The sequence below is a fragment of the Antrostomus carolinensis genome, unplaced genomic scaffold, assembly GCF_000700745.2.
Source record: "Antrostomus carolinensis isolate BGI_N321 unplaced genomic scaffold, ASM70074v2 scaffold42272, whole genome shotgun sequence".
Classification (NCBI taxonomy): Eukaryota; Metazoa; Chordata; class Aves; order Caprimulgiformes; family Caprimulgidae; genus Antrostomus; species Antrostomus carolinensis.
In genome coordinates, this window is record NW_010299598.1 from 7,615 (window position 1) to 25,715 (window position 18,101).

At 37.9% G+C, this 18,101-nt stretch overlaps 1 protein-coding gene across 7 annotated transcripts in view; it reads right to left on the reverse strand.

Annotated features, from left to right (window-relative positions):
* Positions 1–13,856, reverse strand: part of MFF (mitochondrial fission factor) — a 20,291-nt gene extending 6,435 nt beyond the window's left edge. For 2 of the 7 annotated variants that reach the window (XM_010162841.1, XM_010162840.2), the window contains exons 1-4: positions 13,640–13,850; positions 11,925–12,097; positions 10,944–11,032; positions 3,137–3,295 (exon numbers count right to left, since the gene is read on the reverse strand). In XM_010162841.1, coding sequence (XP_010161143.1) covers positions 3,137–3,295; positions 10,944–11,032; positions 11,925–12,097; positions 13,640–13,820 — 602 coding nt within the window. In that variant the 5' untranslated portion in view covers positions 13,821–13,850. Of the gene's footprint in view, positions 1–3,136; positions 3,296–6,885; positions 6,961–10,943; positions 11,033–11,924; positions 12,098–13,639 lie in introns of all 7 variants that reach the window. The other 5 variants (XM_010162839.1, XM_010162842.1, XM_010162843.1 and 2 more) reach the window with 5 other exon arrangements.
* Positions 13,857–18,101: the final 4,245 nt, after the last annotated feature.

An 18,101-nucleotide genomic window follows, 5' to 3' on the forward strand; every position in this document is an offset into this window, starting at 1 on the left:
CTTTAGAACACCTTTGGAAATCTCAGAAAGGCTGTAGGAATGAGCACTAGGACTTCATGAACATGTTCTAGATGTGAACTGGGCAAGAAGCTCAGCTTCTGAAGGACAGAAAGGGACTGATGCATTGAAAAATCAGTGACTGTATAAAACTGCTCTCCTTGCTTGTCTCAGTGCTCTAAGTGGTTACTTCAATAAAGCAATAAGCTACTGTTTTTCCACAGGCTCTTTCACACCTGCAGATCCATTTCATTTTCTTCTGAACTATATTACCCCAATCCAAAGTCACATGCAGCCCTCTTTGATGGTCTTTACTCACATCCCATTTTATTTCTACCATGAAAAATATCATTAACTTGCTCAATATAAAAAGTGATCTCATAACACCTCAGGATATAATTATGTGGGTGAAGTTTGGCATTTAAGGACAACAGTGGCTTTTTAGAAAGGGGTATCCTGAAGAAAGGAAATAGTAATAAATTTCCATACTTTTTTTTTTTCCTAAATAAAAAGGTATTGACTCAAGAGATGAAGAAGAGTTCAGATAAAGTACAGATTTCAACACAACTCCATTCAGATATGAAATTGCCTTTTTCCTGCATTTAAGACATCCCTAAAATCTCCTTAAATGCAGGGGGGTTTGTTTGTTTCTGTTGTGTAGAGCATAAAAGATCAGTCAAAGGACTCTAGGTATAGGCCCTACAGCCATTTGACAGAAACTGAAACAGAATAAAACAGTTAGAACTGGAAAATAAAACTGACCTATTGTCCTTGTCCAAGCTGAAGGAAATGCAAGAGTAAACAGTGTAAACAGTGATCATTAAATTGTTGCCCATTTAAATAACCTATTAGGTGAGCAGTGCCGGCTAAACTGTGCATAATTCATTATCTGTAGCAGTACAATCAGCACCTACCATTAGCAGTTTTAGTAGATTGGAAAAATATTTTGGACAAAAAAAAAAAAAAAAGTAATGAAACAAGTTAAAAATATTTCCAGTGAGTAACACATAGTCAGATCTTGTTCATTTTAAAAGATCTCTTCTAGTATTAAGCATAAAATGTTAAAATAGATAAGGTTTTGAGATAGAAAGCACATTACACAGAGCAAAAGAACAGAGTGCAGGTTTGGAGCAATTTAAAATGAACAATATTTTGCAACCATGCAAGTGGATCATCCAAATTTCACATTCCTACGCCAGCTGTAAAGTAATGGTGGGTATCCAAACACCCAACCACAAAGAATACACTTTCATCTTATTGAAAAGTTCATTATTTGGCACCTATTTGTTCACAGGTGACTAGAAACAGGTTTTCCATTTCTTCTAGGAAGGTTAGCAAGTAACTTTAAAAATTAACCCAAACCAGGAAGAGTAATTAATAATCCTAGAAATTTTTTGATAACTGAAATAAGTTGAAAGTGTATGTATGTATGTATATGCATGTTTTCCAGAACCCAAGAAAACGTGGGCAAGAACTTGCCTAATGGAAGCCAGGAATAAAACCTGTTAGCTTCACTGCAGACTGGGGAAAGGGCTAGAATTTCAGTCTATATTTTAACAAGGTCTCTTGGCACAGTATCTATAACTGCCATTATTCACAGCCAGTAGAATTCCTCCTTATCTGGGAGCTTTGATTTTGTAAAACAAAACAAACTTGTAATTCCATCTAATTTTTAATATTGTCAAGGGAAAAAAAGGTATTGCTGTCCAGCTGTTGACAGGCATAAAAAATTTAACAGCTACAGTGTGGAATTTAATCAGATTAAGTCAGGGTTAAGCACCCAACTTGCAGAATTTCAAGGGAATTCTGCAGATAGTCTGGGGGTTGGCTTTTTTTGTTTGTTTGTTTGTTTTTGAAGTCCAAGGTTAAGAACATAAAAGCCAGAAAGACTGGAGTTGTATATGAATCAAGAATGTTAATATGGGCATTGTCATATTTACTGTCAGGTCAGCAAACATGGGAGGTACCAGTTTGGAAAATGACTGCAAACACACAGAGATTCACAATAAGATTGGCTTGATAGTCACATTTTATTACCAAATCAACTAGAAAGCAAATCATTTAACTTCACACTGCAAAATATTGAGTGCTGGTGGGATATTTTCAAAGTACTTCCTAGGACAGGCCACACTGAAGGGCTGCAGGAGGAATGAGCAGTGCCTCCTAACGTTCTTGCCAATTAGCTCCTCTAACTTGACCTCTTGGCAAGCCCTAGGTGTCTCAGCTAGTCCTACACTAGAGACTAACCACGTGCAATTTCTACCTGAACCTCTGTGCTAGCATACTATTGAAATGAATGTTGCTTTTCGTAAATTAACCTTGCCTTTCTTAGTCTTTATAAATGTTGCTATTGTGTTAAACATGCCATTCTTGTAACACTTAGAAGTGCCAAATCAAAACAGTCCAAGGATATGTCAAGTGGGCAAAACTCCACTGAAGAGAATGGAAATACTATACAATGATTGCCATGAGGCTTGTTTTGGCTCATTACCTCTCAAAGTATCAGGTTATCCATAAAAACAGAGACAGCATTAATCAGAGGAGCAACCAGCTTCTCAGTATACATTGCCTTTCTTGCTCTGAGCATCCAGCAAAGTGGTCACCACCAGTCGTATATCAACCAGACATAACTGTTCCCAATATAAACTGAAACAGCCTAAAGTCTTGACACATTATCAAAAGCAGTGTCCACAATGCCTTGCATAGTAGTCTACCCTTTTTCTGCACATTTGTTTTAATGCTTTATGACATCATCAACCCAATCTTATTGATTTGCACTATTGCTCACCTACAGAAGCAGAAGACAAGGCTAATAAATTTGCAGGCTCGGGATCAAGTATTAATTGCAGAAAGCACTGACAATCTGGGAACAGCAAAACCCCTTTCAGTCACAGAGTAACACTTCTATTTTGATTTTTATTTGGAAGGAAACCAAAACAATGCTACATTTGACTGAAACAGAAGCATTTTGAAATGTGAATTTTGGACAATTAAATCGCTTATGAATAGTGAAAGCAAAGGAAAGCAAAAGCAAATAATTTCAACTCATTATTTTGTAAACAGAAAACAAGCTCCACTAAAAAGGATAAAAGAAAGAAAAAAGCAGCAAAAGCTGGCAGAATCAGTGACAACCAATCACCTGCGGTTTTCATCCAGCACATCCAAGACCTGCTGGTAAGCCCTACGAGTGGAAGACTGGATAAACGACAAAATGCCACGAGCAGAGTAAAGATTAGTTCCATCTTCAGGTAACATATTGGAAGGACAGACACGAGCCTGTTGCAGTGATGGTGTCACACTGTTCGTACAAGCACAGTAAATGAAGAGAAAAATACTATAGTCAGATTTCAAATTAAAAAAACCTTTTCAGATAGACCCCATTCCAAAATGCTTATTGCTTGCTTTTGGTTTACCCTTCTCCCACCACTATAAGGTAACACTCCCAAATTCTAGTAGCATAGGGATCATGCGCTACATTTGTATATGTTCTTCAGAAGCAAACACAAGTAATAATACAAGGACACAGTTTTTATCTGTTAGACAAGTTATTTTTAGAGAGTCCTTGTACAGCTAAATCTGTACCTGTTGAAGTCAGTATTCAAGTCCTCACCGACATCAATGAGAAAAGTGTTTTGACAAGCACTGGCATTTAAAAGCCCTATCCATAATCTCTTTTCATTACAAGCCTTTTTCAATAAGGAGAATCTCGCACGGAGCCTCTTCAAGAAAAATTTTTCTTCCAGCTGTGACTAAAGATCAGGATAGTATTTTTGATTTGCACGTGAACAAAGTTTAAAGGCAACTGCAAGAAATTCCAAAAAAGCACAGAATTTGTATCCCAGTGACAACAAATTACATGATGCAAAAGTAACATTTAAAATACACGGGACTGAAATTCAAACATGACCATTTGGATTACACAAACCTCTTCTCTACGAGACAGAAATTAGTTTTGATAAACTGCCTTTAATTTTCTTGTTTTTCTTTACATTCAACCTGACTTTATGCACACCGTCCTTCACACATCAAGATTTTTGTTTTTTTGTTTTTGTTTTTTTTTTTAAATCAGGAAACTTTAACTAGAGGTGAGATGATGCTTTTTTAATAGGAACTTGTGTTAAGTTAATTGTAAATATTAACACAAATGCAAACCAAAGTGCGAGTTATTGTACCCTTTAAATCTGGGGACAGTTTTTATTCTGAGATAAGCATCCATAATTCAACTCATTTCCTTTGATCCTGACACTTGTGTCTTGCTCCAACAGTTTTTGAAGTTAGAATGCCAATCTTCCTGCTTCTGGCACTTTTAAGAAATTAAGCAAAGCATTAGTGGCTGAGTGCTTGGAAGCTGGTTTGCTGTATAGATAACCTCTAGATGGGTCACAATTCTATGGATATCCTTATTTTGAACAGAGTTGCTCTGCAACTGGCTGGCACCAAGATCACAAAACTGTGTAAGAAAGAAAAGTCAGTTGAAAAGACATATTTAAAGCATGTTACGCAGGTGTCGCTTCACCCACAGAAGAGTTCACCCATCCTGTACTTGAAGAAACGTGCAGAGACAGCAGTGGCTGGTGCTTGGCTGATACTGGTCATTATTTATTACCTAAACTGCAAATACCTTTTAATGCTCTTGTAGAGTATATCTGGACAAGAGAAAGTAAAAAGGAGAAGGAGACACCAGTAAACATCTACTTTACTTCTTTACAGTTTTTATCGTTCTCCGAGACTTGTATAAACCATCTTTCTTTCATATTTTTGAGTTCTACTTTGCAATCAATGGTAGTGGTCACATCCACATATTTTACTCTTGAATTACATTGGAAATGCCAATATTCACAAGAAAAACATCAAGAAATAGGGGCAAGTATGGAAATACTGCCACTAAAGTGAATTTATGAGAATTTCTACTCCTTTATGGATTTGCTGGCATGATGGAAATGAGGGAAGAGCTGAAGGCATTAACTCATAGTGTGTTTTATATTAAAAGTAATTTTTCCTGTTCAACACTACAGAAATTTACAGAATAGGCTGAAAGATAGCATTAAAAAAAAGTAACAAATAGTATTTAAACATATTGCAAACTAGAAAATATTGTGGAATTCCTGTTGTCCAGAATGGTATTACTGTAAATACAACAGTAGTGTTATTTACAAACAAAGTCTTCTGTAGACACTAAAAAAAAAAAAAAAATCCCCCCAAAATATTTAAGTAAAACCACACAAAATTTTCTAGAAGAAAGTTACATGTGCTGATTAAATGGAAAATGCATACAATAAGGAAAAAAAAAAAAAAAAAAAAAGGTAGCCCATGGTCTAGTCTCTGGACTACTTTGTGCTCGTTGTTTTATAGGTGGCTTGTGAAAAAAGGCAGTTTCAAGAGATTACTTCATTCATCTTAGGGTATTATTTAATTCTTACTTAAGAGAATATTTAGTTTCTTAAACAATTTAATTATTTAAGAGATTATTTGAATCTATTTGCTCCTGGATATGAGCTAAACTGTACAGCTACATGAATGTACTGAGATTTTCTCCATAAAGGCTATTGCTAATTTTAATATCCTTCTGAAGAGCATAGTTTGAGAGAGACCTCTCTATTCCTCTCTGTCTGAAAGTTAGAATAATTCCATGAAGCACTCAAATGTCAGGATTAAGGACGATAGGGGGGAGGGAGAGAAAAAAAAACAAACAAACAAGAAGCCAAATTTTTCTTCTATCCTTCTTTTTCAGGATTCCAGATTAGTGTCCTGTAAACATGTGGTAGTCCTTTGGACTATGTCAGAGACCACGGAGAAGAAATATTGTGAAGCAAATACCTGATACACAAATCAGCCAAGATGCTGTAAGAAAAAAATCTCTAACATAAGGAAAATTCTTTAACATTTAGTATGAGTACTTATCACTAGACATTGTGGCAATCCCCCTTCTCTCCTCCATTTGTAGTTAAATGGTCTTAGTCCTGGGTATAATTTTCTTTTAAATTTCTGAAAAGAATTCTTATATAGAGCTCCAGCCGCTTATTTTAGCACTCCGTGGTTACAAACACCAGTCAATTCCAGAGTTTGGAACCAAAACAAACAACATGGAATTACAGAAATTACTATTGAAGAGCACAGTAACATTCTACTACATGCAGAGTTTTCAGCTTAGCAGTAATCTCCCCTAAACTGTCTCAAAACATTTGTGATGCACACAAGGTTTATTTCAGATATTTTTCTGACTTACAGTTCTAGAAGTATCAACTGACAGTTAAACAGATTTAACTAATCAAGGTTACCTTAAATTCAACCACATACACAGACTGTATTTTTTTTTAAAGACGTGCACACCATCACCTTTTCTCCCAGGACTTGCACAAAGAACAGAATTTCTCAAACTGTGAAACTGAACTCACTAGAAAGAAGTGTTTTTCTAAGGCAAAGGCTGGAGGAGCAGAAAAAAAATTAAATGCTATCTCCTTTCCCATGCACTCTTGGTGATTTGTTGACTTACAATGCAGAAGTGGAATCCTTGCATTCAACGCTGGTTTGCAATGGCAAAAAAACCTTGTTTCTCCAGCTATTAAAAAACGGCCAAAGAACAAAGCATCAAACAAACTAAAGCTATTTTGAAATTTAATTTTTCTTTACAAATTGGTTCTTAGTTGAAGCTGCCACCTTCCTTTTGCTGCCAGGTATTTTTCCTTATGTTTTTTACACAGGGAAATGATTTGGCAAAGTTTGAGAAACCCTGAAGCAAAATTAGAAACCACACATTTAGTGTAGCAAAGGCTGTTTCAAATTTTATATTCTAAACTACAAATACTTAGTCAGAAAATTAGTACTGCAGAGAGCTACGTAATGAAACACACTCTTGATTTTCATATACCAGGTAACATTTAGGCTTACGTGTAATCCTTTGCCGAAAGAGGTGACTGGAACCGTGGCATTTTATTTCTTGGGACTGTGTCTGATCTGTGCCACCTTGAATAATAATTGTAATCTCTTAAGTAAGCATCCTTATAAATAGAGGGATTGTAATTTAGAGAGCTGTCATAATTGCTACACAGATGGACAGTTATTATACAAGCAGGTGCCTACTTGTTAGTCTCAGGTTTTTTTTAACACATTTGAGAATTACTGTCTTTAGTGAAGTCCAACCCCCAAAAAATTATTGGGGCTGTCTCTGTATGCAACTGGATGACAAGAAGAGAAAAACAATAGAAAAGAAACAACTATTTGTACCACGTAGAGAACACTGTGATAGCAAGCGCAGCCAATTCTTTCGCTTCAGTCCAACAATCTATTGCAGAATGTTTAATTTTGTCACTTTGTAGGTCAAGCACTGGAATTTTGCACAGTACATCTGAACATTTTGTCCAAGGAGGACAACAGTGTCCCATATCAAAACTTGAATATTATAGTCCTATTTGGAAAACAAAGATTTGAAAAGGCAGTGTTCCATGTGCCTTTTCAGTGGGGTCCTCATTACAGCATCCTCATTCCTGATAGACTCTCATGTCTATCAGGGAGTTGAATCAAGGAGGTAAGAGAAACAAGCATTTGGAATTTTTTATTTTTTTTTAATAGGAGTTAAATAGTTGAAGTAAAGCGTGGACTCCCTGTCCTATTTAAAGATGTGAACCAGACTCTCACAAGCACAGGAATAAAGAGCTAATCTTTTTCGAGTACCCTAGTATTTGTTACCACAGAAGTAAACTGCTTAGACATGATATGAACTTAAAAGTCAAGCCAGTTTTGATGAAGCAGCAATGTATCATTACAGTAATTAGAACAAATATATATATATATTTTTTCATCCAACAACACTGGAAGTTAGAACTTTAAGAGCAGCTGATTTCTTGTGTTTTTGTACCACTGGAAAAAAAAATATTTTGAGATGGTGAAGAATTTCAACGTGATATAAATGAGGTAACAAGTATACAATTACATTTTATGTAGTGCAAAGAATACATTTGTAGTAGAATTTATCTACCTAAATGGTCTAATTTATCAACAAGGAAGCTACACTTAGAAGACATGCATCACCTTTACCACAAACCTCTAACAGAAATAGTAGTCTATGAGCTAGGTGATATCCAGTAGCATCTGAGGTAGCATAACTTACATCAAGCAGATTTGTTTGCTTGTATTGCCTATTTTGAGCTATACAATAACATTTCCACATGGGTAGCTTCTCTAAGTAGCTACCACAATGAAAACAAAATGCCACCTTATCAATTTGGTTTGTAGAATTGCTACTTCCGGTTTTATTTACATGAAACTTGCAAATTTTTTTGCTGCTTACAGTGTATGCCCTGTGGGCCTAAATTGTGAGGGAACAAGAGCCAAGAGATACCTTTTTCAAGTACAAAAGACTTGGTTATCCTGCATTTGTGTGAGCTAAACAAGTTTCACCTTGAACATAGTGCTTTCATTGTCTGAATTCATAGAATATTCTCTGGAGAGTTAGCCAGGTACATAGTCACATTCTCCACTTGGAGACTGACAAAACCTGGGTGAGGGAGAAATGCCAGACTCAGCATCACTGAGAATGCCACAGCATGTTCAAAGTGGTTTCTTTTTTTGGATCACACTGAGTCAGAAGAAACAATGATGATAGAAAAATAAGCAATTTCTAGGAATCTCAACGATTTAAAAGCAGTTTATCTACACATTAGGCACAGCATCACTTCTGTCATAAGAAAACAAGTACTTGAGAGGACAAGAGACAAATTAAGTTCTACTAAAATACATTATCTGCAGGTCAGCAAGTGTGGAATGCTGCAGTGAAGCAAGACAGCTTCTTCCACACATACAGCAGGGAGCACAGATAGTGCAGGGTCAATATTAGCTAGCTGTTATTTTTCATACAAACAAATGAAAAGAGATCCTGGATCAATGTGAAGTTTATATAATTTTCCTAAGAGACAGTCATAATGGAAACTGGCATTGGAAGTTTAAGCTATTTGACAGACATTATGCAGGCACTAGCATGGACATCGAGCGAGGAAAACAAATCTTCAGGTGTGTAATAATTTCCTGCTTTTTATAAATGATAAACTGAGTCATGCAAGCTACCAGTTATATGTTCATTGATCATATTGTTTTTCACTTTACAGGTTTCCAAGTTCATATTGTATTGCTAAGCCTCTGAAGGACTGCTAGTAGATTAATAAACTGTGACAGCAAGAAATATTCAGACCATTTAAAACCAGTAATTCCATATATAGCTACTGAGTGACACCAAAGCACACAGGTGAGTTTTACAGATTTATAATTTTTGCATTCAAAAAGTCCAAACATATGTGAGAAATCTGACAGCAACTAGATACATCCAGTCAGAGCTGATCTTGCTAGCTTTCAGATGGCTGGCTGGGCAGACACAACCCATGTCTTTCGGAAGACTAAACTAACCTGGGGAGCAAGGGTAAAGTGCCTACAAGAATCACAAGAATTCATATACCATCTCTTTTTCCTTTAACTCCAATACAGCAAAGACTGGCAAAGCAAAGCTGGTAACATCAAAGGGGTAACCTTTTTCACAAGCAGCTTCCATCACATGAAGACCATCTATTCCAGCATTCATCATGTGCAAACTATCAGATAGGCAAGTGAAGGCCATTCCTGCAGTGAAATTCTACTATGACCAGTCCAACAGGACACAACTGGATGACCAACACCACAGGGAACTTGGCACTTAGCAGGCTGCTAGAATATTTGGAGACCGAGCTGATCAGGAGCTTGTGGATGTGAATTTGGTTTTACCAGCTCAGTGAATACATATGACTCGCAGACTTGAGTACCTAGACATGTGCAATCTATAAGCCTGTATGAACCAAAAGCCTGATTAAGTCTGAAGAGGAAGATAAACAACAATAATTCCAAGAAGATCTGGAAGAAGAGAAGGAGAATTATAACATGTCTGGAACATGCATCAGAGTACATTTCACCAGTTTTAGACACACTAACAGGTAGACAGATATGTAGTACACATAGTACCTTTTAGTGCCCCTGCTGTAAACAGAAGAAAACAGAAATTTCTAGGACATAACTCACTTGATCTATTTTAGACTAAAAATAGGTAGATACTAAGTAGGTCATGCACTTATTTCCCTCTAATTACTGAAAATGAAATTTATAGTGATTTAGCAATAATGTTATACAGTCTACATTGGGACAGATGAATCTCATCTTTTAGGTCTTAAATCCAAGATCCTTTCAAGAAGGGAAAGTATTCTTTATGGTAGCTGTATTAGGAATCTTATATAGATGAGTTTTGAGTGTTACACTGCAAAAATAGTTACTGCCTCGTGTAAAGATGCTGTCACTCAGAATAAGCTGTGATTAATCAAAGACTATCATATCTAATAAAAATACACAGACATGTATGTCTTCAGAAAGCACTATAAGAATTGCTACCTCAGATGGTATCAAGAGATGAAGTTTCCAATTCTAAATGCTACTTGCCATTTTGTCTCAAAAGATTAAGATATGTACTCACAGATTCTAATACATTAAGTACACTGACACCAGAGAAAGAAATACACATATTCCTTTGTCTGTAAATGAAAACCATTACATAATCTCAACAGTGAGAGAACCACGAACATTTTGATGCACAGGGAAGTCAATTTCCTGAAAATTCAAGGTGGAAAAAAAATTATGCCAGCTCAGAAACTGAAACATCTCCCAAAGTAACAATTCACGATAACTAGTGAAACCAACTGTGAGCCCTCAAACACTCCCATCCATCCCCTGAATGAAAATACTCCACAAATGAGTCATCTCACTACACAAAACACATAGAAATTAAGAAAAATGCTGGTCTTATAATATTTAAAATTATATACTTGCCACAAGATACAGAATACTAGTTGGAAAAAACAAGTTACGAGGAGATAAGGAACAAAGAAAATATGTAGCAAAGCTGTAGTTGTGCCCCTGCACCCTGTTGCTCTACTCACATGGAATCATTTCGGGCCAGCTGGCCATTCTGTCGAGTGGCGTTTTCACTCATGGAACGTTCTCTCTTCAGTCTTCCCACTGAACGGACCTGAGTAAAAAGGGAGAAAGAGGGAGATAAAAGACAAGGAATTCCAGGACAGACTTCATAATTTTCATTGGAGATTTGTAGGTTAGATCTGCCCTCAGACACAAAGGCATGTTTTCCTGGGTTTCCCAGTGATTAGGAGGAAAACAACTTGTTGGCGGGATCTGATGCTGGTACATGTAAAACCAAGGCCTAAACTTACTGCAATTCTGTCATCATATATCCATATGATCTGATGACAAAAGTATCAATAAACAGCATTTTGAATATGCAAGAAAGCAGTATTATGTTTAATATTACTTCCTATCACTAGAAATAAATACATTTCTACTGTATTTCATAAGACTATAGAATATGCAGCTTCATAAATATTTTCCAGTTTTTAAGATGTTGATTACACATCACCCACCTGGATGTCAATGTTATACAATTCTTGGAAGTTGGGTTTTCAAAATTTTGTTAAAACTCACTAATTCTATGTGCTGTTATATCATTGGGCCATTAATTCCAAAGTTTAACCATATAGTTTAGAAGAATCTTAGTTTTCTGATAACCTGCAAATTAAAAAAACTTGCAGGCTTCTCTTTAATCAAGAGGATTTCTTTTGTTAAAGATATTTTGAGTAGTTCTAAATATGACTTCATTTTTGTGAGTACTGTGTAAGCTTACCAAGCATCCCAACCCCTAGCCATCTGCCAGTTAATTATGGAACTTCAAAATCATAATTATGACTATGGGCTAATTATGACTACAGGGCTAATAAAAATATTTTTATATTTTTCCAAGTTATGTCAGCACCAAGCACATCCGCACCACAACAGAGAAATCACTGGTCATTTCACTTTTGTTAGAGGAATACTTCTCAACTTAAGGAAAAAGCAAAATAAGTACTAGCCTCTTCATTTTGAGGTGTCTGCTGTGGAGGTTTTTCTAGGTCCAAAAAATCTAGCGGTCGATCACTAAGAGAAATAACACGGGGAGGAGTTTTCAATGCCAGTGGTTTGAATGGAGTAGACTGAAGAAGGTCAAGGTCTGGTGGTCTGGAAAATGGAATGTCTTCACTATTACCTGCAAGAACGTCAGTTGTTAATAGAAAGCAAGTTGTTCTGAGGCCTGTGGGTTAATGCTAAAACTCAAAAAGACATCACACCAGTTACTTCCCCTGACTATGCTAAATAATTAAATATACCTTTCTTTAACAGGGCTTGTATATTAAAAAACTATGGTTAAAGCTCTCATAAAGAGCACATTAATTGACATTTATTTGAGCAGTTTTTCTGAGAACAACGATCCTGAGTAATCCTGAGCAACACCAACTGTTATTGCAAGTGGGGGCACTTTTAATCTCTAGACATAGTCCTATGAAAGGTGTATTTGTTTAGAAATATGGTGACTGGGGATGTGAAGGTGTTACTCTTTCAAAGCATAAAATATATGCATGTCACACATTTTGCAAATTGTAAGGCCTTCAGCAGGTCCATGTCAGTTCCATGACCATAAATACTAAAGCAGTATTGATAGAGTCCACCCAATAATAGACAGACCCTTAACATGAGCCAGCAGTGTGCCCAGGTGGCCAAGAAGGCCAACGGCATCCTGACCTGCATCAAGAACAGTGTGGCCAGCAGGAGCAGGGAAGTGATCCTTCCCCTGTACTCTGCGTTAGTGAGGCCACACCTTGAGTACTGTGTTCAGCTCTGGGCCCCTCAGTTCAGGAAGGACATTGAGGTGCTGGAGCGGGTCCAGAGAAGAGCAACGAGGCTGGTGAAGGGACTTGAGCACAAGTCCTATGAGGAGAGGCTGAGGGAGCTGGGGTTGTTTAGTCTGGAGAAGAGAAGGCTTAGAGGTGACCTCATCACTCTCTTCAACTACCTGAAGGGAGGTTATAGCCAGGTGGGGGTTGGTCTCTTCTCCCAGGCAACCAACAATAGGACAAGGGGGCATGGGCTCAAGCTCTGCCAGGGGAGGTTTAGGTTAGATGTTAGGAAGAAATTCTTTACAGAAAGGGTAATCAGGCACTGGAACGGCCTGCCCAGAGAGGTGGTGGATTCACCATCCCTGGAGGTTTTTAAAAAGAGATTGGACGTGGCTCTTAGTGCCATGATATAGTAATTGGAGTTGGATCAGGGGTTGGACTTGATGATCTTGGAGGTCTTTTCCAACTCAATCTATTCTATGATTCTATGATCATTAGCATTCTGATTATAATCAAATGCATATTGAATGGCTAATGGATAATACATCCACAAAACTTGTTATAGTTATTTAACTTACAGTTAATTAAGAAACAGCAGGTGTAAACCAATAAACATTAAATGTTTTTGCTCCAGAAATGGTTTAGTAAGATGAAAAGTCAGCAGTTAAACTTTCTGTTCCTAATTCATTCATTAACTGTCTCCACTACAGGTTATACCAAAACTATTCATGAAACATACCCAGAGTTCAAGAAACTTCCTAAGTCAAAGCTGATGAACAATAACTGAAAACCAGAAAACATTTTACAGGTTTTTCTTTTAAAAATATATTAATATATATTTTTTGTCCATCCAGCAATTGGGGAAACTAATTCAAATTTTTGCCTATTTTTCTTCCATGGAGATGCAGACATACCTGCCACTACAATCCGCTCTGGAACTTGCATAGTTACACTGGCATTTGGAAATCCTTCTTGGATGCCCTTCTCAAGGTCAGCATTTTGAGGAGCTACTTTGAGTTTTTCGGGGACCCTCATGCGCTGACTGATTCCTTCGGTGTACTCCATTTCATACTGCAGGCGATTAATTTCTGCCATCTCGGCAGCTGGAGATGGGAACGCAGCCCCACTCATTCTAGTAAAAGAAAACCACAAGCTATAAGAGTAACATAGGAAACCAGCAGAACATGCATAAAGGAAATGCTTTGTCCTGGTTACTAGGCAAGTGTTAGATGATCCTCACTGAATAGACTTATTCAGAGAAACAAATTATACGATAAAATTCATAGGAAGTGTAGTCACAAGGGGCTGAGAGTTGAGGACAATGACAGAAGAACAAAGCGATGCTGTAGGCAACACTCAAAGCTGAGGGCTCTCAAATAGAGCTGTGACAAAAAACTCTAGAAATTCAGCATGTAATGTACTAATGCACTGGCTGGCAGAAAAACAAACAAACCAACCAACAAACAAAAGCATGGCAGGATTGACAGGAAATCTATTCAGGATTGCTATGAAATCCAAAATATTGATCTGTATTTACACAGATCCAGTGTACTGGTATTTGACAAAATGGATGAAGACTTACAAAACTGCATTTTGAAGTAGAGGAGCAAAAGAAAAGGCTTGGCTTGGGCAGCAGCCTTCTGCTCACTGTCAGTCATCCAGGTCTTACTCCATCTTACAAGGACAAAGTTCCTTATCAACAGCCTGCCAAATGAGCTTGAAAACCCAGCCTATTCATAATGCATTCCCAATCACAAGTAATTCTGTAAACTTCTCACTTCTGAATTGTTCTGTAAATGAAAATCTTACTTTTGCAGAACAGATACAAGACGGGCACAGAGAGAACAAGACTTTATTTACACTTTAAAGGGTTTGCCAATACTTCATATACACATTTTTCTAGAAAAGGAGGGGAATTTCACATGAAGCAGTGAGGGAATTTCCAAGAAACTTACTAATACGGCAACTGCTGGGAGCCGTATCGAAGACAAAGCCCAAGATAACTGGGTTTTTTGAGGTTAGGTTTAAGGTTGAGAGAAAAAAAATCCTAGAGCTGCACTTTGGAGGGGAGCAGGAAAAGGGCTGCTGATAAAAACTGTGGGCTGGAAAGGGAACTTGGATGGCTGAGAGAAGTTGTTCACCTGGGCAGTGCCTAGCGAGCCTTGCTGATGGCTCAGACAGAGATTATGGCTAGGGGCTCAGTTCAGAGAGAGACATCCTGGAGCTGCACTTAGAGCAGAGCTGGAAAGGGGCTCTCAGAGGACACTGAGCTGCAAGTAATACTCAGTTGTGAGAAACTTTTCATCCAGGCAGTGGCTGGAGGGGCCTTGTCAACAGCTCAGACTGAGATAATGATTTTTTGTTAGGATTAGGATTGAGAGAAATATATATTTCTATACATATATGTACACACATAATATGTAAATAGTTATCCACCTATGGGAAACACAGCTTACTCTAGCAGGAAATTTTTCAGTGGTATGGCTTGAAGCAGTTCCCCAAATGAAGTCACCTATCCTGGCAAAAAGGCAGGTTTTGACACTGTAATTGCAACTACATTCTTTTACTGTTTTTGGCAGGGAGGCTATGTCTGTTGCTGCACGTGTGCTTTCAAAAGCTAACGTGCAGAACTTTGCAAACAAAATGCCTCAATGCAGACCATCTATGTGGCAGGTGAGAAAGACCACAAACCATCCTTCCCACCGTCACACAGAAGCAATACTTTCCATATTTATCAATAAAACCTCAACCTAATGGTAACCTTCAGACAATAGAAAGAAGCGTACAGAAGGATCTGGATTGTGTAACTCTACATTAAATGCATACATTTAGTATATTCAAGATGTGATCCACCTGGCAATCCATCCTGGGATCCTCAGTGTTATTTTCAGGACTTCCTATCACCACAGATCAAATGAAAGAATCTCATTCATCTCAAAGTCTCACTGCAGAACAGTAGGAGAACTGGGGGTCAGGGAGAACCAAGGTGGTCACTGTTCCACATAAACTTAAAAAAAAAAAGTTACAAAGGAAATACCTGACGTGATGCAGATTTAATCTATCTGTATAAATTCTTACTGTTTGTAAGGAGCTGGAACAACCATTTAATTAGAAATAAACACTTAATAGGAGTTCAAGAGGTGCTTAAGCAGCTCTGTCACTTCATAGTTCTTAAGATTTAACTTTGGGGATTTTCTGTCCCTGCCCTTTGGTCTTGCAAGCTGCATTTGTCCCTCTTGCAAGACAGTGGCTAGATCAGCCAGTGACATAAAGTACACAGTCTTCTGACATTTCCACATTCCAAAAGGTGCTTTTCATTTCAAAACATGGTCTATAATCAGTAAAGCATTTCCAAATCAATAGGAGTAAAAATCATAACGTCAATAAAGAGAATAAATTTTAAGAACTTGAAGTACTCAGCATATCTACTGGCAGCAGCATAAAGAAAAGTTACTGCTCACAAGACTTGACAAAAAGGCATTTCACTGCTTCTTCACTTTCTCATTTTGAAATACCTGTACAGTTCTAATTTTTGCAATCAAGTATCACTATATTGCAGCAGTGTTTACACCACAGCTTCCCTAAAGTTTGTCATTGCTTTTGTACGTAAGTTTGCATACAACTTCTTTCCAGCTGTAAAGTAAAACACACACAAAAAAGGACAGCATTCAAACAGTCACTTTATAAACTATTTATAACCTAAATATCACTGTGTGGGTTCAACTGTACTTGCCAGGGACCTATAGATTCAACACCTCAATGTCTTCCTACTTGTGCTTACTTCTCATCTACTTTGCATCACTGAGAATTGTATTTTCTGTCCAAGCAGCTACAATTTTTACCCTTTTTTACAAGAGAACAGCAAAACCAGAAACAGCGAGATTTCAGCAACAGAAAACTTAAAATATTTAAACAGAGCTTGTTAACAAAACTCCCAACTATTGTGCTCTTGTTACACAAAGCATTTTACAGAAGACACTAATAATAAATCAGGGAGAAGGAGGATTTTAAAGGTGATATTTACAGAACTAAGAAGCTCTAAAGAGGCACGAGAATAGAAAAGAAGTCTGAAAATGGTGAGACAATCACAAATGTAGGATAAATAAAGGACAGATAGCAGATGAAGCACAAATAAGCATCACTGGCATTGAACAAAAGAGAGAAAGGAAGGAGAAAATCCAGAGGAGGGTAAAGGAAGAGAGAGCAAAAAGTTATATAAGGTAAATTATATGCATTCAGAAAGACATAGGGGTACCTCCTCCCCCCTCTGCTAAACAGGAATGGCAACAGAAGAGACAGGGACAAAGTAATGCATATGAATCTGAAGGATGACTTTTTGTCAGCAGTCTGGCAGTAATCAGACATTTGGCCATACCTGTGCTGCAACTGGGAATGTTACACACAGTGTGGATGTCCGAGGTACTCAGAGACAGATGAAGATGAGTACAGGGAATAGCACAGCTGCACCAGCACTGAGATCAGAGCAGGTTTGACAGCCTACAGGGAACCAATTGTAACTTCTTCAGCTACATTACTGATTGTTCCTGATACAGCTAGTTTGTTCAAGTGCACATAAACTACAAAGTGCTCCTTTGGCAAGTGTCTAGATACAGCTTGACAAGTAAAAGGGGAATAAGAGGACTTAATGCAAAGTTAAGGATATGTATTATAGAGCCCAAAGGACTCTATTATGGGATCCTAAAACTGTCAGAACATATATCACAGAGACATTCAGGATCAGAGGCTATGAAATAACACAGCATTAAGAGAACAATTTGAGGGAAAGGAGAGCTAGGTGCAGGCTAAATGCTGAAAACCGTTCTGCATAGTACAGTTACATGTGTTGAACTTTGAAAATATATTACCTCCTCTCCTTAGCACAAGGGTGACATGAACAAAAAATATATATTATACATAAACAAGGCTATGGGATCACAAACACTTGGGGCTGCATTGTTTCAAGTTTGTTTTTCTCCAGATGGAGGTTTTAATGCAAAATGTTGTTTGGTTTTTTTTAATAGAAAAAATACCTGAAACGTTAGGAGGAAAAAAAATTGTCATAGTCTGACAACCATTTCTCTGAAACACCCAAACATTCATGGTGCTGTGACAGGACGCAGAGCGCTCAGCAGCAGCCCCACTCAGCTCATGTCAGAAGGTGGTGAAGGGGGAGCCCTCGGCACCTGCGACCACCCCGAGTGCCTCGTCGGTTCCCTTAGGGGCCGAGTCTCCCAGACACGCGTCCCGGCGGCTGCAAGCGGCGCTGGTCCCGCTACGGAAACGTTTCCGGGAACCCGCTGGGAACCGGGAGCTGGGAACGCCGGGAGCACTGGGCGTGCGAGACCGGGCAGCGGAGGGTGGCACCGGAGGGAAGCG